This window comes from Poecilia formosa, unplaced genomic scaffold (assembly GCF_000485575.1).
Source record: "Poecilia formosa unplaced genomic scaffold, Poecilia_formosa-5.1.2 Scaffold104, whole genome shotgun sequence".
Taxonomy (NCBI): domain Eukaryota; kingdom Metazoa; phylum Chordata; class Actinopteri; order Cyprinodontiformes; family Poeciliidae; genus Poecilia; species Poecilia formosa.
The window spans coordinates 1,832,385-1,854,529 of NW_006800043.1; the positions used below are offsets into that span (position 1 = coordinate 1,832,385).

General features: G+C 42.0%; 1 protein-coding gene across 11 annotated transcripts; it reads right to left on the minus strand.

The window, feature by feature from the left end:
* Positions 1 to 840: 840 nt before the first annotated feature.
* Positions 841 to 21,764, minus strand: eif4g1a (eukaryotic translation initiation factor 4 gamma, 1a). 11 transcript variants are annotated; one of them, XM_016674939.1, is made up of 34 exons: positions 21,323 to 21,764; positions 19,485 to 19,607; positions 19,300 to 19,386; positions 19,094 to 19,126; positions 16,495 to 16,515; positions 16,018 to 16,197; positions 15,303 to 15,399; positions 13,928 to 14,038; positions 13,503 to 13,645; positions 13,196 to 13,288; positions 11,436 to 11,511; positions 10,496 to 11,335; positions 9,748 to 9,833; positions 9,444 to 9,630; positions 9,011 to 9,144; positions 8,481 to 8,594; positions 8,002 to 8,385; positions 7,654 to 7,800; positions 7,322 to 7,558; positions 6,992 to 7,096; positions 6,649 to 6,900; positions 6,408 to 6,525; positions 5,768 to 5,870; positions 5,324 to 5,604; positions 5,183 to 5,293; positions 4,955 to 5,067; positions 4,703 to 4,875; positions 4,479 to 4,604; positions 3,883 to 3,964; positions 3,672 to 3,770; positions 3,297 to 3,440; positions 3,021 to 3,102; positions 2,617 to 2,757; positions 841 to 2,336 (listed from the first exon to the last, which is right to left on the minus strand). In XM_016674939.1, the coding sequence occupies exons 2-34, from the start codon at positions 19,557 to 19,559 to the stop codon at positions 2,155 to 2,157; spliced, it is 5,157 nt and encodes a 1,718-aa protein (XP_016530425.1). In that variant the 5' UTR covers positions 19,560 to 19,607; positions 21,323 to 21,764; the 3' UTR covers positions 841 to 2,154. The 11 variants fall into 11 exon arrangements, with proteins under 11 accessions (XP_016530425.1, XP_016530423.1, XP_016530422.1 ...); XM_016674937.1 differs by having other exon boundaries at positions 5,183 to 5,604; positions 9,444 to 9,627; XM_016674936.1 differs by having other exon boundaries at positions 5,183 to 5,604.
* Positions 21,765 to 22,145: the final 381 nt, after the last annotated feature.

Genomic DNA, 22,145 nt, shown 5'->3' on the forward strand with positions numbered 1-22,145 from the left:
GACCTTTGACTTCTCATTACCCACTTTCCTGTCTACCAGTCCACTGCAGGGCTCACAGAAAATCAGCATATGTTGATTTAAAAAAATAAATTGGCAAGAGGAAAACAAAAAAATACAAACAAAAAAAACAAAACAGGAAGAAAATAACTTAAATGAACCAGAGAATAGATAAAACGGCAAAGACTTGGTAACTGATCAGCTCCGCAGTGATAGGTCTACATTTACCAGTGATACTTCAATAAGTGCCTTTGTGAAGCCAAGTTGACAGCAAGGTCTGCACTTGGGTTTAAGACCAACAAGACTAACATCCAAATTACTGGACATTATTCGGAAAACTAGTCCTAGTGAGATCACCCCACTAGAAAAAAATAAAATAAAAAAAATACAGGAAGTGTAGAAGAATCGTGGATTGGACCTTTGGGTGGACAACTAGTTCTCTGTTGGCAATAGCTGGTGAGGTCGATGCTAAACAAACGTGAAGCAGCTCTCGTAAGTACTTCCAATAATGTGATAAATTGTACCCATAAGACTATATAAATCCCTACATTGCAACAGTAATTCAAAAACATGACTGCATCATGAATATTTTAGTTAAAAATTTGAACTTTTAAAGATGTTATTGGAGGAGATGAAAGGAGCAGTTAACCAGACCCAGGAGAAGTGATCCAGGTTTCACAGCCACATCAGATTTAGGATGCAGACCTGATCACCGCTTCCCACTTCTGTAGAGTTTAATGTCACCAGGTAAAAAAAAACAAACAAAAAAACAACAAACACACAATCCTCCCAAACGGTAAACATTCCAACACATTCAACGCATTTCAAGACAAACTCTGCACAGCAACTTAATAAGTCATTTATTGTAATGTTTCTGTCACCTCATCTTTCCAGTTTCCGATGCAAAAAGAAGCAATCATTTCTTAAATAAAGAAAGCAAAACAAAAATATTTACAAAATTCAAATAAAACTAATAATCATTGAATTATCTAAAGCACCTCTCTGCATCTGGACAACTGTGGTTTCTGCTGGAAAAGGAGACACTGCAATTACATCAGAAATTCATAGGTTCTCAAAAATAAAACAGGAAAAAAAAAAAAAAAAGTTCATCATCATCATCATTATATATTTACAGAAAGGTCCTGAAATGAGTTTCCACTTAAAGTAGAAAAGGCTTTCGGATCACTTCTGTGTGTTTTTTTTATTTATTTATTTTATTTTAGTTTTATTCCCCTTCCCCCTTGTATACATTTAATTTCATCAAGTCGTTTTTTTTTGTTTTTTTTCTTTCTTTTCTGTAGATTTCAAGTTTCTAACGGTGATTGGGTCGATAGGTGTCAGGTTAAAGTACAGAAGAGGTAAAGATGAAGAGTCAGTCAGTGTGGTTCACTACCGGGGATGGGAAAAGGATGGCTTAGAGGAAGTATTAAGACCAACGCCCTGTAGTCAAAGTCGACATCGGTTCTCTGAAAGCTCATGATAGGAAACAGGAAGAGGGAAAATAGACAACCTTTGCATTAAAAACTCCCCCATCTGTCTAATTCAGTTCCAAGTCCTCAAACGTTTTGTCCACCGAAATCTTAATCGAAGCACACTTCAGTCATGCTGCACACTCCAGTAAAGGACAGAGAGAGGACCTGCGAGTTAGATCCGTCCATGAGTCAGGGAACCCACCGCACCGCACACCCTGCGGTTGCTTCCTGCAGGATCAGAGGATATTTAGGCATAATTGTCTAGGAGAATGAAAAAGCAGCCAGTTGGTTTGTGTTACTGTGACAAAAAAAAAAACAAGAAAAGAGAGAGAGAGAGAGAGAGAGAGAAAAAAAAAAGAAAAAACAGTTTTGTAGTGATGTGTGGATTCTCACACGTCATTAACAAGCAGTCCTGCTGAGTGTGTTTTCAAGTTTATTTCATGAGGACACTTGCTGTGTAAAGCAGGAGAGGAGGGAAGGGAGAAATGATTGTTTTCTGAGTTCATCTCTCAAACAAAAAAAAAAGAAAAGAAAAAAAAAAAGAAAAATAAAAGATTTATCCTCATTGAGGATTGATTCGAGTCTGCCACTCTGGGCTAAATATATTGTCTACTACTCGTCGCAGTTTCCTGCCGAACCCTCCCCGCCGCCCCCACGTCTTGATGAAAAGCAGGATTTCGATTCCTCAGTCCTTGTCGGACTCCTCTTCGGCGTTGCGGAGGAAGGTGAAGAAGCCGGTGACGGATTTCAAGGCTACGCCTTTGCCTGTTTGCTCTGCCGGATCTTTGCTGGACTCCCACTTGAAGAAGACCTCCTCGTCGATCACGTCCTCGTCGTAAAGATTGTTGAAGAACATCAGCAGGAGGCCTGAAGAAACAGAGCGCAGAGCTCAGCGTCAACATTCACGTGGCAAAACCGTTAGAGCTTTCTCAGCAGACTGCTGCAGGTGGATTGCAAAGCAAAGGTTACGAGTAACCAGCCACTTACTTTTTTCACTTTGATTGTTAGACAAAAATGGAGAAAATATGCTCGTCTTTCTGCGGAATGTCGACTTTAAACAGTCAAAATAACCTAAATCACCATATTTATTGTCTGGACTCTTAAAGACGCTTCACTGCAAATTCAAAGAAATGAAATAAAAACGTACTTGCAGGCTGCTCCATGTGCACCATGAGAGCCTGGAGGGCATAAAGGGCCTGAAGCGCTTTCTCCTCATCACAGAGGTATCTCTGCAGCAGACTGGCTCTCTCTTTGATCTGCTTCTCATCCACCTTGTACGGGTTGTCACCTAAAATGTGATGTTAGAAAAAACAAAAAACAAAAAAAAAACAATAAAACAAAAACAAAACAAAAAAACAAACACAAACGTGTAGCTTCTCACAACTGCTGCCATTCTAGAGTCTCCACTAAAAAGGCCAATAGTGGCCTGAGAAATATGCTTAAATGCCACCTTTAGGTATATGTGCGAATCAGCCAATCGCAAGGCAGCAACTCGGTGCATTTAGACGTCTAGATGTGATGACGACAAATTTTTGCGTCAGATCCACTTACATATGATGGCGGACTGGCACACCGATGTCATCAATGCTCGTAGAAACTGGCTGGAAGCACACTGCTGCTCATCGAGGTTGGCCTAAAGAAGAATCAAAATATATTATTGAAAAAAATTACCACAGCTACGACAGAGATGGAGCAGTGGCTGCGATTTTTACATAATGAAAAACATTGTTTGCCTTTATCTTCCTTAAGTATTATACTAACACATATTAATAAAAAACATTTTCCCTCCTAAGTTACTGAACTACTGCTATATTCTAAACCACACACCTCAATCCAGTCTCTGATTCGCTGGTTGTTGGCTTTCTCCTGAAGCAGTCGGTCCAGCTCTTTGCTGATTTCATCTCCACTGAGGATCTGTTTCCTTCCAGCTTCCTTCGTCTCTGTCTCTTCTCCTGTGGTAAACTCCACTTTCTGAAATGCACGACATGTGTAAACAAGCCTGAAAGACGATGATCAGCAACTTGGTGCTGGTTGTTTTCATCTTAGCTTGTTTACATTCATGGTAAATGAACAAACAGAAGATATTAGCACTCTGGAAGATGTAGCAGACACTTGGCTACACAGAAACTTACACGTATTGGGACAATCAGACAACATATGGCTTGTCTTACCATAATAAGATGTCTAAAATCTCATGTGTACCTGATCTGTGACAAACTTGTTGACGTCTTCATCCTTGGACAAGAACTCATTCCAATTTAGTCCAGCTTCTCTCCACAAAGACCCAACCTTCTCGTGAGTCTAGCGAGAAAAACAAATTGAAAAATGTTTTAGTCGAGTTTGGAAATATTTGAAGTCTACAAAGCCAGACTGTTTAACTGCGAGTTTCCGCTTTTAAGACTTGTGTACATACCATTCCTTTGCAGAGCAACTTGATAATCTGTGCCAGCAGCAAGCCGGCCTTCCCCAGAGGCACAAGAGGCTTCGAGATCTCCCTGTAGACAGATGCAACGTATCAACATTTCAGCTTCCATAAGCTTGTAGACTGCAACAATATTTAATTATTCTGTGTGTTTGTTAATAATGCAACAGCAGGAAACTCAAGCGGGAGGGGAACAAAACTAAAGTTTAATATGTCATATTTTGATTTAAGATGAGGCCTCTGGCTGGAAAGATGTGACCTAGATTTCCATTCGATTAATCCTGTTTTATTCCAGGTGGAAAATTATTCTTAAAATCTAATTGTCTTTCGGTTATAATTAGAAATCTATAATTTATGTTAAAATATGCTAAGCAACAACCAGACAATAGCTAGTATTTATAAATATAGTCCTACTGCACTTACATCTCAAGCCAAATAAAGCCATTGGAAAGAAAGACTTCGATACATTCTGTATTTATTAGAGCTTGGACATTTAATGTTTTAATTTTGATTAACTACAGAAACAATGTAGGTGCATATGATACATATGACACCCCATGGCAAGTGAATGCTGGCATTATTCGTACCTAAAGAGCTGTCCCATAGGGATGCCCCGGTCATGGAGCATGGGAGTAATGAGTTCTGCCAGGTAGAGCCAGATGTGAGGTATATCAATGGCCATGTCCTCTGCCACTTCCAGAATCTCCAGCAGCCTAGAAGAGAACAGAAACGCTTTACTTTCACATATCTAATTCTACTTCAACTCTAAAAGTTCCTGTTGCGACACAGGACCTCAGTGACCTCTTCTTACCCTTGATAGTACTGCTGTACGGGCAACGTCCCTGCCTCTACAAGCCGGTGTAACAACAAACCCATGCGCTCCCTGGCAAGGGTGCTGCGTTCAAGTGTCGACTCGAGGCCACAGCTCACGAACACGTAGAGCAGAGAGGCACTATTTAACTCTGCAACACACTGCAGCGCCTCCTACGGGGCAAGAAGAAGATGAAAATCAGAGATGGAAGCACTACTAATAAGAAGTGCGCCTGACGGAACAGTTTAGTACCTTTATGTCGTTGATGTGGAGGTATTCTTCTATAATGGCATTGGTCTTTTTCCTCAACTCCTCTTCTGTCATGGCAGGTTTGGGAAGAGAAGCAGGAACACTTTCCCGCTTAACTAGACAAAAAACAAGAGGTGAGAATAAGCTAACGCTCACTTTTTTTTTTTTTTTTGTCAAACCGACTACCAATGTTCATTTTAAATCTCGTCCTAGTTCCTTAACCCCGGATACCTGGAAGGTCTTTGCTCGGACCAGTGTCCCGACCACTTTGGCTCCTGCTTCCTCTGTCATGGCTTCCCCTGTCCCGACTGCGTTGGTCCCTGCTTCCTCGGTCCCGACCGCCTTGATCTCTGCTTCCTCTGTCCCGACTGCCTTGATCTCGGTTTCCTCTGTCCCTGCTCCCCCTGTCCCGACTGCCTCGGTCTCTGCTTCCTCTGTCCCGATTGTCGGTCATGCTGGCAACGCGGCGCACGGATTCTGCTGCGCCCCGGCTGTCTCCGCCCCTTCCGCCACGCTCCTGTGATTCCCTGCTGAAACTTCTCTTGGAGAACTGGTTCCCGTCCTGTCTCTCGCTGCGAGCAAACCTGTCGTAGCGATCCCTGTCATGGTCATTCCGGTCTCTGTCACCACCACGTTCCCGACTGCCGCTCGACCTAGAAGGAACGGATTAATATACTTTAGACATTTCCAGCGTGTTAAAAGGATTAAATAATACTGTGCATTTATTCTGAGGGCTAATTGTCTGAAGCAGAAAACTGGCTGAGAAGAAAACGGCAGCGAGGCAAATTTACATACGACTGCGCTGCTTCTAATTACCTCTGAGGAACTCTGCGATCGGTGTCTGTTGATGAGGACATCGCCCCGGATTGCTGCAGTGCTGAGAATCGGTTCAGAGTGCTGGTGGCTGGACGTCCAGAGTCTATAAAGGAAAGGAAAAACATACATCAAAAGGTCAAAATCTGAAGGAAAAAAAAATAAAAAATCGCCTCAAATCCAAGCTTCTTATAGCATGGTTCATATATTTTTCCCCACAGTAAAACTTTAGCTCTTTTCAAGCATTTTCAAGGTTAGTCTGTCAACTTTTCCAGCACAACCATTTTTACATAGAAACAAAACAAAAGAACTAAAGAGCATTTCAATTCACTATTATACGATATAATTTATTACCATTATTAATAATGTCTTGTGATAGTACTCTACATTGCAGGGACAAAGTAAACAAAAATAAACCAACATTTTATGTTTTGAAATTTCTATCACACCCTATGAACCTGACTGGTCTGAGAGCAAAATACACATTTGACAAAAACCCCCCAATTTCAATAACGAACATAATATAAAACCACTCTTATTTCAATTACACAAATTGAAAGTCAAGTGATTATTTTAATTTTTGTAGAGCATTTAATTTGAGTAGTACCTTTACACAGTTTATACTATACTTATAGAGGCTTACCTTGCTCCCCACTTGCTGGTTTAGCTCCACTTCCTCCGCTGCTGCCTTTTCCCCAGCTTCCCCACATGCCTTTCCCATCCGGAGCCAGCCGCTGATTGTTGAAGTCCAGGGCCCCAGGCTGCAGGAACACAACCGAGCCGCAGTCAGGAAAAGAAGCTTCTCGACACTTATTTATACAAAACTGCAGCATTCCGATGCGTAACGCGTCAGAGAGTAACGCTCGGGGTTTTAGAGGTTTTACTTTTGTGATCTTGCTAAGGCGGGTGATGTCGATGGGTCGATTCTTGGTGGAGATGGGCACCATGTTCCAGCCCTCGTCTTGGGGCTGGGCCGCCCGGCCCCTCGCTGGCGTGTGCGGACCCCGGTTGTCCTTCTTTGACTGCAGCTGCTGCTGGACTTTGATCTGTTCCCGGTGCTCCTCCATCTCTGCGTCTTTATGAATTTGGTCAATTGTTTTGGGACCCTGTTCTCCCCTACGAGGAACCCAATTATTCTAGGAATCGCAAAAGGAAAAGAAATGAATAAATAATCAGCACCACCACTTATTTTTGAGCCGCTTTACTGCAACTTCGGTTATCATTTACCCTTCTTAGGTCCAAAACATCTTGCAGCATGAAGCGGATTCTGGACGAGGTTTTCCTCTCTTTGATGATCTTGTCCATCTGGTTGAAATACTGATCCATACGAGGCTGAGAAAGACACAACATTTATGGCTTTTATATGCCTTTGTTATGATACAGGAAGTAAAATAGTATGTTCATGTACAGTGCCAAAGATACTTTTGTAAGTCTTCTCAGTTCCTCAAGCCATCATAAATAATCAGTGGCCCAGACACGTGGCACAAAGAAACAGTCATCACAGAAGACTATTTGACGTCACCCACTTCCTTCTGTACATGTCGATAACCAACTAACCTTGGCCTTCTCGAAGTCCAGGTCTTTGCCAATGGTGGACAGCAGTCTGCAGAGACACTCCAGAGATTCTTCGTCATGGTTCTTCAGTAGTTTGACCACACAGTCGTGCATGATGGCCTCCGTCAGCATTTTCAGCTTGAAGAGTTCGCCGATGAATTTTATGTTGCCCAGCGAGCGCCTTCGAGCTTTGTCTCGGGCCTCTTCCAGTTCCACCCTTAAACGCTCACGCTCCTCGTCCTGCAGAGAAATAAGCAGAAGGTTTGTTTGTGCTTTCGTGGCCACAAGATTGATTTTGTGCAAACAAATTAAGGAGAAAAATAAAAAGAACATACATTCTTGGAAGCTTCCATCTCTTTCTGCTTTTTCTCAAAAAACTCATCATCGTCCTGGTCCTTTTCAAACTCCTTCTGGCAGCGGTTGAGGAGAAGTTTGCGGAAGTTCACAAAGTTTCCAGGTTTATCCGGGGTGGGCACTTTCAGCTGGAGAGGGGCAACAACCAACCAGAGGTTGACTCAATTTAAAATCAGCAGCAATTTGGGGGATAAGCACAGACCGAAAATAGATCATTTCTGCTCTTTCAGTTCCTCAACACCATCATGAGCAATTCAGTGGCCCAGACACGTGGCACAAAAAGTGAGTCATCATTAGAGCAGTGACGGCGTGCACAGCACAAAACTCACCCCTATAAGGCAGCGGCACATGTTGGCGTAGGCTACGGAGAAGTTGGGCTCCGAGATGGCCTTCTCGAAGATGAGGTCGATGGTTCCCTTCAGCCTTTCTTCTGTGTCTATTTTCAGCTCCATCACCTGCTTCATCAGCTCCTGGAACTTCTGCGGGGTGAGCTTGTTCAGGATGCTGCGCAAACGCTTGAACAGCTCCTGAGTCTTCGCCTGCTCAGCGTCGGCCTCTTCGGAGTTGCCGTCTTCGGGCTTTATGGTCGAGGGCTTCCAGGCGTTCGCAGCTTTGTTGAGCTGCACGCTGTCCGTGAGGGACCTGCTATTGATGATGATGATCTTCTTGGGCTCTTTTCGCAAGCTCTGCTGGGAGCGATGTGACCCAGAGGGCTGAAAGCACAAAACAGAAAAGTACGTTTGTTTTTTTGAAATGCAACGTCAAGTTGTAGTAATTCTGAACGGAGGAAGCTGTGATTTTAAATAACCTGAGGTCGTCCTGCAGATTTGCCTCCGAGACCCCCCAAATATGTAGGAGTGAAATCCGAACCCACGCTCATCAGTCGACTGGGATCAACAGGTCGCAGCGGAGTCTTGTTTACCTGGCAAAGTGAAGTAGGCTGTAAAATACTGGTCATAAACCTGCAAAGATGAGTCACCTCTGACTATTCTGAAATCAGAAGAAGAGACGATAAAGTCCCGAAGCAGAGGGATCAACACATTCCATGCACTGTGGTTCCATGCTCACAGGATGGAACTACAGGATGTAGCATAGCTGCTTCAAAATAAAATTACACTTGTTAAAATTTCTTCTGACTTTATTGTCCGCCGATTACAGTTGAAATAAATAACCAAATTAATTGTGATTGTTTAACTAATTGTCAATTGTCAACTGGTGTACACAGACTCAAAAAAAAGAAAGAACATATTCAGAGCAGCAATAAAGCCAAAACCTTCACAATAAAAGCCTTTTCCTAGTATAAAGCCACGACATGACTCCAGACAAGCAGCAACATACCTCGTCTAGGACAACGTCACTGATGACAGGCAGACCCTCTGGTTTGTGCATACTGGCGCTGCTAAACTGGAAGCCCAGAAGAAACTCTCTGTCATACCGCTTCTTTGCTTCTGGGTTTATTGGCTCCCCCAGGTCTGAGTAGCACACATTTGGGACGCGTCAGTAAACTTGATTCAAGTGAACGCTTAAAAGGTTTAAACTGGATAACAAGGGTAAGTAATGCGAGTAGGAAAAGTGCTGCTTGGAAGGAAGGGAAAGAAAATCACTACAAGATCTCATCAAAATTTCATAGATCTTTTAACTATTTCTTTTTATAAAACGGTTTGAATCTTTTCGGAAACATGATCCAAGTCTCCATGATCATTTTAACATTATATGAATTAGTGAACCAAATAACTTTGACAAAATGCTTCCTTTAGTCCTCTTAACTAACCTTCTTTGTACTGGTATTTCTGCTCAGTTGGCTCGAGCGTGGATTTGAGCTTGTCCGGTTCAGCACTCTGCTTGTCCTCTTTTTCCTCCCAGGTCTCATCTACCGCTTCAGCGGGAGGCTCGGCTGTCGCTGGAGGGCTGACCTGGACTACTGAGGGTTCAGGAACAGGCTTGGCATCCGGCTCCTGCTAAAACATAATGATGTTTAAGTTAGCAGCTTGCAATAGTGATAAAGAGCCATAAAGACTGACCTGTTCTCAAAGTTGTGTTACCGTCAGTAACACAGCAGCTGAAGGGAGTCTCACCTCTTTGAAGGCATCCAGAAGGCCCCCAATGGCTTTTTTGTTGAGCTCTTTCATGCTCTTCTTCTTCTTTGGCACAGACGTAGCAGCTACAGACAGAGAACAAGATATTGAACAAAACGGAAGAAATAAAATAAAAAAAAAATAACCTGTTTGGTTTATTCTGTATGCAATAACCTTTTTCCTCTCAATTTCCTCCACATTTATTGGACGTCAGCATGATCTGTTCTGATGTATAATTAAAACAAAAATTTGTATTTTATTATAATTCATGTCTTCACTGCCAAAAGCTTCCCCTTATAACAAACCAACTTCAGCCGCCTGAGCAGATGCCACACTCTTATCTTTGGTTTGTGTTTAAATCTGTATTTAACGGTAATAAAAACACATAGTGGCAGTAAAGGAAGACAGTCATGGCAATTTAAAAATCGATAGATTTCACACCCAAGGAAATACATATCCTTGCTGGCGCCAGTAAAACGATCCCATCATCTGCCTGGAAGATGGCCAAACAATCACGCCGCCATTTATTCAATCAATCCTAGTAGTGGTTTGATGTACATGACAGTGGATCCATTTGACTGCTTTTGTTGTTGTGTTCTAGATATGATTTTATTTTTAAGACACATTGCTCAGCTCTAGGGCATCTCATAATTATCATAATTAAGGTGAAAACAACAGTGTGGTGTCAGTGTCTTTTCTTTTACTACCAACAATAAGATGAAACAAGTGAGAATCACATCAATCTCACCTTGCATAGTAGTTTCCTCTGGGCAGCTGGCAGAGGCAAGAGGAGCATCTTCAGTTTTCTTCTGCAGCTGCTCTTCCTCCTTTGTCTCCTCCTCCTCTTCTTCTTCTTCTTTCTGTGCTGGTGTCACTGATTCCTGAGATTGAGAAGGGTCGGGTTTGTCCTGGGGTGTAGCGTCGGACACCGGGACATCTTCAGAGAGTTCTTCAGTCTCCTGAGGAAGGCCGTTGGGAAGAAGAGACTCTGCTGGCCGAACCGCAACCAGTTCTGGTTCTGAGCTCTGGTCCGCATCCTCGGCCTGTGAAGCAGCAGGTTCTGGTACAGCGAGGGGCCGAGAGACGTCGCTTGACGGTTTTGCAGCAGCGTCCTCTTTCACAGTCTCCACAGGGGTGACTGCAACTTCAACAGGGGGTTCTGACTTGGCGCTAGCTGTCGGTTCCTCTTTTTCCAGTTGAGCTCCTTCTGGCTTCACCTCTTTCTCTGCAGACGGAGCAGCCTGCGGCTCCTCTGTTTTCACGGGCGTCTCTTGTGCTACCGGTGATGCAGAAGGTCTGACCGGAGCATCCACTGTGTCGGCGGCTTTCGAGCTGACCGTCGTTTCTGCTTCAGCAACACTGCTGATACCTGCTGCTGCTGATGGGAGAGAAGGCGGAGACTGCCGCTCCTTTAGCGACGGGGAAAGTCTCTCTGCTGCGGCCGCAGCGGCCACAGATTGAGTTGCTAATTCAACAGGCGGCGTAAGTTGTCTGTTTACTTCCTGTTTGGCCTCCACCACAGGATCCGTGTTTGCCGGAGCAGCAGGTGGAGGACTTTCAGGGGAGGGAGAAGACTCCGCCGGCTCATCTGTCGAGTGTGAAAATTAGAAAATTTTAAAAAAATAAAGTGTGTCGACAGGCTGACAGATTAGCATTTGTTTGCTAATCAAACTCGAATGTTTCCTCACCTCTTCTTGTCACTACAGTAACAGTCTGTCCGACTTCACCATTGGTCTGGGCAATACTTACTTCTGCTACAGATGCCTACGATCAGAGACAAACAGGTTTTTAAAGCAATGCGTAAGATAATCCAGTTAATTTACAGTGACAATTTTTATTGTTTTTTTTAATCTATGAATAAAAAAAAATCTTTCAACTTGTGTGAATGCGAACTCTTCAGACCTGCTAATGTAGATTAAATCACTTTCTATTGCACACTTTCAGTATCATAACGCTCAAGAGCTAAATCAAAAAATAATCCCAAAACTCATTATCTGATCGAAAGGAGCATCGTCAAGAGACACTCTATAAACTAAGCAACATAGTTTCTCAATATGTCACAATGCAGAGTGGAGATAAACTAATTAATGTTGAGAATTGACACGATGCCGGCTCCGTCCCCTTGCGGAAATGGAGCTGTCCTCCGTCAAGCCAACTGTTTTTATGGCAGACGTAACGGACCTCAATGTGTTACCCAAGACATTTTTTTTGAGTCATTTTGGCCTTATAAACCAACACTGAGGCAAAGACGGCCAGCAAGAAAATTCTCCAACTAGTCCTACGTCAGCTCTATAAGGTTATTAGCGGGAAATAAAGGAGAAATCAACGATGAAGCCCAAGAGAAAAAATGAGGGACACAAAGTCTGGTTGGACGCGAGTGTGAACGCTGAGGGACACAAGCTGCACGTAGAAAATGGGTGAGTAATGACTTAAATAATACCGGCTCGTGAAAATCTGCCTTCAGGAAAATGCTTAGAAATAAACAGCAGCATGAAATGGTGTTTAAATGCTGATATAGCTACCTTAACTACTTACTACTTAACTACTTAACTACTTAACTTAACTACCTTCACTTACTGATCTGGAAATGATTAGATGTTTAGCATTGTTGTTTTAATTTAACTGAGTTGTGTTTATTTGACGCTTAGCCGTCAGCTGTCAGTCGTTAGCACAGAGCCTGAGTCGTTTGTAAGGAGTCGTGAGTCATTAGCACGGAGCCATCAGTAAGTGTCGTTATGACAAAAGCTGGGATGTTTACTACAAGTTATCTTTGTGGCGCTGTCTAACGTAGTAGTTTCCATCCATCAGTTTCATTCAACTGTACTTGGAACGCTGATTGGTCAGTTCCTGACAAGTGCCTTGAAATGATTGGGGGAGGATTGCTCTACGTCAGCAAACCTCCCCCATTGGGGGGGAGGGGTCGGCGTCATGTCAATTGACCACTTACACATTTAACAGGGTCTGATTGGTTCTTTAGCAACTGCCACGATCCACTTATCTTTAAAGCTGTAAACCAGTTATAGCCACTGCAAATGAGACTCATGACTGCTGTGCTGGAAACTGGAAAAATTTGAAAACGTGACAATTTTAAAGATGAGCTAAGCTCATATTTTATGTATTTTACCAACAACTTTCATTCTTCTAATTAGGGTGTGGGTCCCAGATAAACGCTAATGGATGTTAAACATGGTGCACCAAAGTAAAACTGGAAATTATTATGAAAGTGAATATGAAATGTAAAAATAAAGAAAATATGTCTGTGATAAAAGACAGACAGTACATGTGACCAAGATCTGCTGGTCTCTTATGAAGGAGACATGCTATAACTGATTTAGGTGAGTGTTATTAGTGATGTCATCACTGCCTAATAACTAAATTCTCTGTGGGGTGTCAAGAGCTTTATAATGCTCCTATAACACAGAGTTGACTTTCTAAATGGATGACTGACCTGTGGGGGGGTTGCTGCTGTGGTAGATCTTCCACCCGACATGATCTCCTTTGTAATGTCACGCCCACCTTGGTTGGGGTCTCGTATTGTTATCTGGCAGGAAGAAAATCGGTAATGTTACTTCCTAACATATGCTGGCAGAGGGTAATGATCCAGTCTCTTTTGCGCAATTGTTGCCACACAACACAGCACCACCGTCATTTTCAGGTAAAGAGAGAAAGTTCCACGTAGACGGAACAATACATTTTCTCTCCATTCACTTTGTTATCCTCAGAATTTGTGCTGGCCTTTTGTTGGGAGACGCTACCTGCTTGCGTTCCCTCTTTGGCGGGGCTTGCGGCTGTGTGGGTGCTTGCTGGGGAGGCGGAGCTGGTTGTTGTGGGTTGATCATCACCGGCGCTGGCTGGACTGACGCAGAGTACTGCGGCTGAGCAGGGTAGTACGCTCCCGCTGCTCGGAGAAACAGATGCACAGTTTGGTTGGCAAGGAGATTTCAAAGTGGAGCTTCTCTCTAGTTTTACGCTCAACTCTTTTAATACATTTTCTACTACTACTAACAAATAATACACATGCATTACACCTCAATGGCCCTTTTTTTTTAGGACCTGGCATTTGTTTTGAAACAGTAGCGACTCTAAAAAGAAAACATGTAGGAACGTAATTAGAGACAGGAAGTGCCACAGATTACTGCCACTGAAGCTCGCTGACCACAAGCGCGCGCACACTACTCACCGGGGTAACGCTGGGAGGTGAGAGGAGCACCGTGGAGAGAGAGACGGCCGTTCTCTCGCCCGCCCCCTCTCCCCCCACCACCCCGCCTCTCCCTCGCAGCAAGAGAGGGCTCTGAACCAACGCAGCAAGGAAAAGGGAAAGGGGAGTGAGGGGCCAGGAGGAGGAGGAGGAGAGGAGAGGAGGAGAGAGGGCAGGAAGAGACAGATGCAGTATGAGTTAATGAGAGGATCCAGAGGAAGCAGGGTGTTAAGAAGGTCCCAGGAAATGACCAACAGTTTGATCCTTCCCGCTCATAGGAAACGTACGATTTACTTTTGGAAATGATTGACAACGTGGCTGGAGAATTTTGACACAATGGGAAATAAAAGCTATTAGTTGAATAAGTATGAAGAATACTTTAAGAACAGTTTCAAAGTTTTACTGTAGCGTGTCCAGACCACCCAGTTGTCTTCTTTTCTGCTTGCATTCCCTTCATGTATAATGACGAGGCAGAAACAGCCAAACAAAAAGATATTATTGACTGATCTGCAACATATTAGTTTGAGTGAATCTAGTCAAAGTGATGGCAGATTTATTTCTTATTTTGGGTGATCATTTTTTATTTTTCAGGCTGACCTTTACTGAACGGTGAATAGCCAGGAAAGAGGGAGGGAGGGGAGAGAACGCACGCCTCAAACGTCCCGAGACCGGGCCGTTTGAATGTTAAACATTTTAGTTTCAAACCTTTGTGTTAAAACCATTATGCAGTTAAAGTAGAATCCAAATCTCACACTATCCCAAGCATATTTATGCCATTATGTATCGTGTAAAATATTTACATAAAATATTTTTGAAAATGCATGCTGCAATACACAATTACTTGAAGGTCTGCTATATTTAGATGATGGTTTGAAAATTTAGCACCTAAGAAAAGTTGAGTTAATCGTCCAACCAAATTTGAGTATTATTCAGATTTGGTCCCTTGCAGCATTAGATGCCAATTAACCATCTGAGGGTATGCAGACTCATCTGAAACATGAGCTTTAAAGTCATTTCATGGGACCTACAAGGAAGTGTCAGGTGACTGCAGATAGAGAAAACGGACCAAAGCAGAATCAAGCTAGACCACGTGCAACTGGCACTATGACACTTACAGCAGTATTGTAACACAGAGAAGCACCAGAAATAAAAAAAAAAACAACAAAAAACAAACAAACAAAAAACAACCAAGCAAAACCATAACAAAAGCAGTGACAATTTCCAGACAAAGGGTAGAAATTATAATCTATATATTGAGGATAATTTGGGGGGGATTTAGTAACAGTCATCTTCTTCAATGGTAAAACTGAAGGCTGTGCTTGGTTGTTGTTGTTGGTGTCAGGGTAAAAATCCATACCGTAAGCAGAGTATTCTGCAGGACTAGTCCCAGGATAGAAACCTGTGCCGCTGGTCACAGGATACTGTTGTGTAGGAGGCATGTATGGAGTACGGTACTGCAGAAACAACATTGAGAACCGGTAAAAAGCCGCATCCTCAGAAACAAACTGTATAACAACAACAGATGAAATGTTATAAATCTTTTTCAGACACTCAAAGACACTTTGTGTGTTAGTAAATGGCAATGTTGGAACTGTTTCGGAACATTACAACGGGTAGCAGCTGAACCAAAGAGAACCCACCAGAAGGTCCCGTGGTGGAAACTGCATGCAAATACGATTCTCACAGCATAAAGATTTAACAATTCAAAACCACGTCTGCAAAACTTTAATTCAACAAAATCGTGTTCAAAATCGAGATGCCCCATTCAAATTTGAACTCTTATGATATTGTCACATATTGATTTGCTATTCGAATCTATATTAGTAGTTTATTTTACAGCATGTTTAATTGTTTCCTTTAGTTTTAGATGCTAGATTATAAATATCTTACATTTTTAGCACAGTTAAAATTAGTTTTAATATTAACTTTTTTTTTTTTTTTTAAATCTGTAGATAGAATATCTAATTTTCATACAGCAGAGTGGGCGTACGCGATTAAAGATGACTTTAAAAGGACAGTCAAAGCCGGTCCCAAACCAAAACCCAGCTGATAATTAACTCGATTTAACCAACCTGTCCAGATGGGATAAAATAGCCCTGAGGAGAGCCACCGAAAGGAATCTGCTGCTGGGGGATCATCATCATCTGGGAGCTGGTAGGGTACACATGCGCAGGTGCAACAGGTCGAGGGCCGCTGCTTGTCTGCACCCTAGGAGCGCTGGCGGCCATAGTGGGTCGACTCTGATAGTAAGCCTGGAGTAAAGACGGAAATTAGAAAACGTTAGAAATAAAGCAAGAGAATTGAGAAAAATGTCAAAAATCTCCCCAATTATGCTATGGCTATAGCCCATTTATTCACATATGGTGAGAACGTTTTGGTTGGTGCATTGGTCCTATTGCATATATAGGGGAAGCAACGCACTCACAGCACCTGCTAATTTCTGCATCAAGCCGAGAGCTTCAATATGGAATCTACACTGCTTATTCAGTCTTGTTTCCCTGTCGGGTTATCGAAGTTAGGAGAGGAGGGGGGAAGAGAAAAGCGGTTACCTGCAATGCTCTGTATCCACCCTTCAGCCGCACAACACGTGAGCAGAGAGCAAGAGAGGGAGTGAGATTAAGGAGAAAATGAAGACTAGAGACAATGAGGAAGGTTGATACTGCAAAAACATTAAAAAAAAAAAAAAAAAAGTGAAGGCTGTGACAGGAAGCAGTGTGTCCCAAGAAAAAAAAAAAAAAAAAAAAGTGAAGGCTGTGACAGGAAGCAGTGTGTCCCAAGACCATGGTGACAGATGAACATGCAACTCTGTGAAAAGGTCCAATATCAAGGTGCATAAATAATTTTTAAGGTGTTTGCAGAAACTGGTGTGAAATTACAGCAAGTAATTAATGTTTCAAAATGTGTTTTTTTGTTTTTTTACCAGCCTTTTTATCTTTGTGGTTTCATTTGCAACAGTGTTCTCAATGTCGATTCCAAACTTATCTTTTTGTTAAATATTTCCTTGACAGCAAAACAGCAACACTTGAGCTCCTACTAGTAGGTATTTCTGAAATTTCTTTTAAGACTATCTCAGCCTCATTACAGTGCAACATATTTACCTCTCTAAGGTTGTTGAAAATCTGTGCAGATGCTCAGAGCCAGGTTAATCCAACTGTGGAGCGCATTGTTACAGCTCATTACATCTGGCCTCCTGTTTGTCTATCACTGTGTGTGATCTATCTGCCTGCGACTTCAGATTATGCGTGCGAGGCAAGCCGTTTAGGGGCTTCTACGCCGACTGAGTCACCAGCTCTGTTGCACCCTAAAACCCATTTGTTTGTTCTGCATTTCTCACGCAGAGCAAACCACAGGCAGCGCGCAGCTCCACAATTTACCTCTGAATCATGGAGACTCGTTATTTTCTTTAAATGTTTCCTCCACCCCCTGCAATCTGTCTGCACCCACGACATACTCCCTTTAGGACGATAAAGTTGATCTTATCCTTATGCGAAGTTGCAGGTCGACATTGCGCAGTTACGCCAAGTTAACTTTTAAAATGGACAATAGTTCCTAACGGTCTGGGGTCTTTTTTTCCTGGTTTTTTCTGCTCATCATCTCCCGACTTTCTCGATCACCACTTAACCTAAACAGACGGGCGATGTGCAAAAACAAAAACCCATCACAGACTGTGTGCGGAGAAATATGTGGTTGAACAATGTGAAGCTGTGTGAAATAAACGAAGAATCGAGGTCTAGGATTTTTCCTCAGGCATTTTTTGCCCCTCACCCCCCATTCTAATCATTCCAGGTATATTTGCAGCTCTAATTCTAACGAATGATCCAACAAGTATTAAACTTGGCTACCAGAGCAGCTTTAATATGTTGGAAAGACAAGCACAGAGGAGTCATGACAGAGACAGCATGAACTGGGATAGCAAAGCAGTAACTTTACTTAATAAAAGACGAATGTTTGACATTACCAGACAGTCAGCCAGAAACTTCCTGGCTGGGGTCTTCTGTCGCAGTAGAATGAATAACCAAAAACCTGACACTGTTTAATTGCATGCACTAAAAGTAGGTTATTATATAAATATCAAAAGGTTGACTCCCAGGTTGGTTTGATTTTAAGTGATTTGTACACATTTATCTGTAAAAATGAACAGAAAATTAATAAAATCCTCCTGCAGAGCTAATTCTTCTATTATGAAAGGATGATAAATATTTCCAAAAAAATAAAAAGTCTAAAACAAATCCACTCAGATTGTACATAAGCAGAAATACAGAAATGCCAGCAGTCGCTTCGAGTGATGATCTATGCGCCATGAGCCGTGAATTTAGCTTATTTTACTATTCCTGGCAGATACATGAAATATTAAACGCTCACAGTGAGATGAAATTATGACTAATCATCCAGGCAAAGATGCACTGATCTTGTGGTTTGCTTGCAGTGTTTTAAAGAAAGATATACTAACTAACTCCCCTTGAGAAGACACCAGGATGACAAGTCAATAAATGAAACTGGAAGGTAAAGAAGGAAATCACAATTACCGAGATCAGGTGAACCCGATTTGAGATAATGGGAAAAAATATAAGCCATTATACCGTAAGGGATATTTTTCCCTCAATCTACAAACAGTTAAAGTGGAATCCAATAATATTTTTATCCTGCATATTTCGGAAATGTAACAAAAACTCATGTCGATATCAAACTGATGAAGACAATATAAAATCCGTGGATTAAAATTTTTTTTATTTTATTCTTTGCCAATTCTAGCAAAGACATCGTCATAAAAACTGCCTTAAAAAAAAGATGCTCATTCTGCCATCTAGCAAATTGAAATTTTTTTTTGGTAAATCTAATTGACCTAAAGTTTAGCTAGTTTTAGGAGAATTTAATGGACAGAGGAAGTTGACAAAAAAAAAAGTTTTATGGATACTGAATAAAATAATTAATGGGTCTACTTTTTAAACACTGTGTTACCCTACTGGAAAAAAATATCAACTGTGGTGTGAAGAAATGCATCTCAAGAATGAAGTGTCAGCCTAAGAAAAAAAGAAAGAAACTAAAGACGATTTTTGGGTGTAATTTCTAAAAATGTGGTCGTGAGAACATGCATTACACTAAAGGCCAAGAAAGGATATATATGGACAAAGTGAGGAGAGTTAGTACCTGTTGGTGTAAAGTACGAGGCCCTGTAGCAAACTGGGAGGACAGCAGAAAAGAGTAAAGAGGTCACAACAGACGTTGAAGGCAGACAAACACTAAGCCAAAGCAATGCAGCAAAAGAAGCCATGTCAGAAGTCCAGGTGAAAGAGCGGGAAAGACTTCCGGCGCAGCACATCAAATCCCAAAACCCAACCAACATGAAGAAATACCTGTCTCGGCTGCTGTGCGGAGTTCATTTGTGGAGGTGGAGGGGTGGCAAAAACAAGAGAAGGTGGTTGTCCGGGGCCGTATGCAGCCTGGAGGAAAAAAAACCAAAAAACAAAAAACAGAATAACTTTATTACAGAACTCCAATTTACTCAATCAATACATTCCACCCAGAAGGTAGGCCTCACCTGGGTTAATCCAGGAGACGGGGAGGGATTTGGGACAGAGGTGGGTCCCGTTATAGGTTGTGGTGGTTTGTTCATTTCACGTTCTTTTATTCGTCTGCATTAGGGTGGCTGTGTGTTGCCAGCCTTTGAGAGAGAAAAAAAAGATAAAAAAAAGGACAAGTATTTCAACATCTAAATAATGTGTTTAAAAAGGTTTCCAATTAAATCACAGTTATTACAAAAATAAACTGCCTATAACTGAATAATTCGAGGCATGGGTGCAACATGTTGCCCAATTATATTTGCAGCAATAATGGGTAAGAACACCACTGTATGGACACATCTCTAGTGTGGCACCACCACTAAGCAAAGAGGGTGTGGTCTGTGGGCTTTGCCCAAGATAAAACCATGACCACCACCTCCCACACGTGCATATTGTGTATCCAAAGCATTAAGCATAAACACCAGTTAAAGTCAAAGAAACATTAATATAAGTACAATTTAGGTTTTGTCCATCCAAATCTTTACAAAAGACAAGGGGCATACAATGGCAAACGGGGAAGCTACTAATTGCTGGTTCTACTGGTTTAAAGACATATTTGGCTGACAGAGTAGCTGTCAGGCAAATTTGTCTTTAGCTAGCAGCTAAAGACAAATTCCAGTATGTTTAAGAAAATGGATACCTCAGGTCAAAGGGCATTTGCTGTGTTAACAGTGTTGTGCTAGGTCCATGTGGGCAAATAAGCTGTACAAGTACCGTGAGTTTATGTTAAGGTCGATGAATTTTCAATTAAACACAAAAGAAAAGCTTATTAACATTTTAAAGATCGTACATAACAACAACATGAAGGAACTGCAGTGGAAAAACTGATGTTTCGAACAGGCATGACATTCTGACACAGGAACCGTCGTTAGCTGCTAGCTAGTGCCATGCTTTAGGGGTTTAAGCCACAACTCTACCATATGGTTGTGAAGCGTGCAGTGACGGATAGCCGGCGTGCGAACCCTCATTAAAGATGACGGGTGTTCAACGAAAAGATTATTATGTCTTAGCAAAAATGTGGGTTAACATGAATTTTACCGACCCGCTAGCGTGGCAGGCGCTCGTAAATCGTAGCTACCAGCCTGCGTGCTAACGTTACGTGTCCCGCTACCACAGACATTTTCTGTAGTTACGCTACGTGGCTCAGTCCGCATTTAACCCCGGAGTACATGGTGTTCAATTTGGTACGTACTAATAATGGGCGACACGTTTTGTCGGAAAACGCGAGAACGAGGAAACAAAGTGTTCCCGAGTAAAGTGGCTGACACGTTCTGGTTACTGTGGAGCTATTGTTGGTGAACGTCAGCTAGCCGTTTAGCGCTGAGAGTGAGATGAGCAAATTAAACAGGCCCAAAAAGCCACACGATCAAATGAACCCATCCAATCTATCATTCAACCATGTCCTTAGCAGATAATAATTTCACTGGTAACTTCGTATAAAACAAAGCTTTGCAACAAAGGCGCTGTCTGCACACATGATATAACAGGGTTAACACTAAAACGAGGTAAGAAGTAACTGATGAAAATAACCGGTGAAGATTAGCCACCAACTGTCATTTCAGCGAACCTCAAGATAACTTTAGTCAAACACCGCGAACAGCAGCTCAAAGTATAAGCACTCAATTAATAAATGTTAAACTGAACTGACTGCAAAAGTTTTTCTCTGAAATAAAGCAGCATTCATCTGCTTGCTACCCAAGCAAATGTGCTGACAGCCGGCCGGGCCTGCTCAACCTGCATGCCTTTGACAAAACTAATACCTAGCTAGAGTGAACGTAAAGCTAGCATCAACAAGGCTAACCGGCCTAATTCTTACCAGGTACCAACAGTGTCAGGGTTGTAAATTGGGAACTTGGGGTATCAGCCTCTGGTCAGTCTTCTGTTGGTGAAAGTTTGTTTGCTTGTCCTTCCTGCAACAGACGAGTGAAGCCCTTCTTGGCTATTGACTTTAGCGAACTAGTTGGCTAACCGGCAGATGGGGTGAGTGCTACTGATGTCACTTCGGTTTAAATCCCAGGATGTTCAAAAGTGACAGTGGTTTAAAAAATATATAATAATATCGCTCTTCGGGAGTGCTATTGATAATTGCGATAACTCCCAAATAAGCCTCTGGACTGGAGGTCCATGATCAAGGCGTCGATGGTGACGGATTGCCGGTTAGATTTGTACTCTCTCGTACGCAAGGCTTAGAGAGAGGCCATAGTGCGATGTTTCTGCTGCTCGGAGCCGGTGCGCCTCCAAGTCGCATGGGTAAGTTCCGGGGAAATTACAATTTGATGCCGGTTCCTTGGTCATGTGACACTGGAGAGTAAATCATTTGAGGAAGCGTACAAGAAATATTTTTATTGTATAAAATGAAATAAAAAAAAAAAGATAATAGATGTCTGAAAAATAAATAAATAATAGCATACAGTAAAAATGTTTTAGTCTCAGTAATGGAGGGTTCAAAGAATATCGAGTTTGATTCGCTTTTCTGCTATTATTTCTTTTTTTTTTCCCTCTTCTTTTTGTGAACCTAATTTGTTTTCAAGCAGCAAATAACCACTGGAATATACAAAATGCTGCACCATTATAGAAGCAAATTTATATTTAAAAACAGAATCAAAACAAAATTTACATGAGACAAAAAAAATCCACAA

Bases quoted from the DNA above. Each gene is read 5' to 3' on its own strand.
- eif4g1a (XM_016674936.1), bottom strand. From the start codon at position 19,559: ATGAACAAACCACCACAACCTATAACGGGACCCACCTCTGTCCCAAAT. The intron at 5,068-5,182 runs GTATCCGGGGTT...TTTTTTGTCTAG, and splicing joins TCCGAGCAAAGACCTTCCAG to TTAAGCGGGAAAGTGTTCCT. The intron at 2,337-2,616 runs GTACGTTTTTAT...CTGTTTCTTCAG, and splicing joins GCACATGGAGCAGCCTGCAA to GCCTCCTGCTGATGTTCTTC.